This window comes from Merops nubicus, unplaced genomic scaffold (genome assembly GCF_000691845.1).
Source record: "Merops nubicus isolate BGI_N331 unplaced genomic scaffold, ASM69184v1 scaffold34789, whole genome shotgun sequence".
NCBI lineage: Eukaryota > Metazoa > Chordata > Aves > Coraciiformes > Meropidae > Merops > Merops nubicus.
The window spans coordinates 3,278-4,200 of NW_008632236.1; the positions used below are offsets into that span (position 1 = coordinate 3,278).

At 65.0% G+C, this 923-nt stretch overlaps 1 protein-coding gene across 1 annotated transcript in view; it reads left to right on the forward strand.

Annotated features, from left to right (window-relative positions):
- Positions 1-883, forward strand: part of NOXO1 (NADPH oxidase organizer 1) — a 3,776-nt gene extending 2,893 nt beyond the window's left edge. The window contains exon 7 of the mRNA XM_008947873.1: positions 232-883. Within this exon, the coding sequence (XP_008946121.1) occupies positions 232-883 (652 nt within the window). The remainder of the gene's footprint in view (positions 1-231) is intronic.
- Positions 884-923: the final 40 nt, after the last annotated feature.

Sequence of the window (923 nt, forward strand, 5' to 3'; positions counted from 1 at the left end):
GGGGAGGTGCTCAGCAAGCCTGCCAATGGCTGTTGGCTGGTGAGGTGAGGAGCCTTTCCCCAGCCCCCTGCTGACCTCCTTCCTGCTCCCCTTCAGCTGGCTGACCTCAGCTGGGGATGGTTTTCCCCTTATGTGCAGCACTTGGCTGAGTCCTCACTGGGGTGCTCTGCACCCTGCCCTTGGTCTGAGCTAGGAGGGCTCTTCTCAGTGCTTCTCTTCCTTCCCCCTCAGATACAACGGCTGTACTGGCTACATGCCCTCCATGTGTCTCCAGCCCTACAAGAATCCTCACCACAAGCTCCAGAGCATCATACACTCTGGGCTCAACGTCTCCACCCCGAACCTCTGCTCCTCGATCGCTCCCCAGCCCCAGGGGGAGGCCCTGGGACGTCGCAGGGTGCAGGCTCACTCTGCCCTTCACCAGACCGAAGAGGACGTGAGCTCTCTGAGAAGCAGATCGAGGTCTCTGCCCGGGGCCAGCTCCACCTCAGACCTGGAGTCTGACAGCTCTTCCCTCAGCTCGGGGAGCAGCGGCGAGCGGGACGGCCGGCTGAGCTGGAAGCCTGACTTGTCGAGATCTCTGCCTGAAGTGGAACAGGCCAGGAGCTCCCTCCTGGGCCGTGCCTCGGCCACGCACAGCAGCAAGGCTCCCCACCTCACCCCCAAGGATAGGAACGATTCTGGCTTCGTGGAGTCATCTGCAGCTGACCTAAGCTGCTCCCTGACCGACCCCGACTCGGCCACAAGCGTCCCCAAGGTGCCCGCGCGGCCCTCGGCCCACGAGATCCTCCAGAGGTGCAGCACGGTCACAAAGAGAGCCCTGCAGCAGTCCTCCTCCCGGCCTGCCCTCCAGGCCCTGCTCCCCCTGCCCGGGGTGCACTGAGCCCCCCGGGGGGGCACAGCCCCTGCCCCGGGCTGGCACC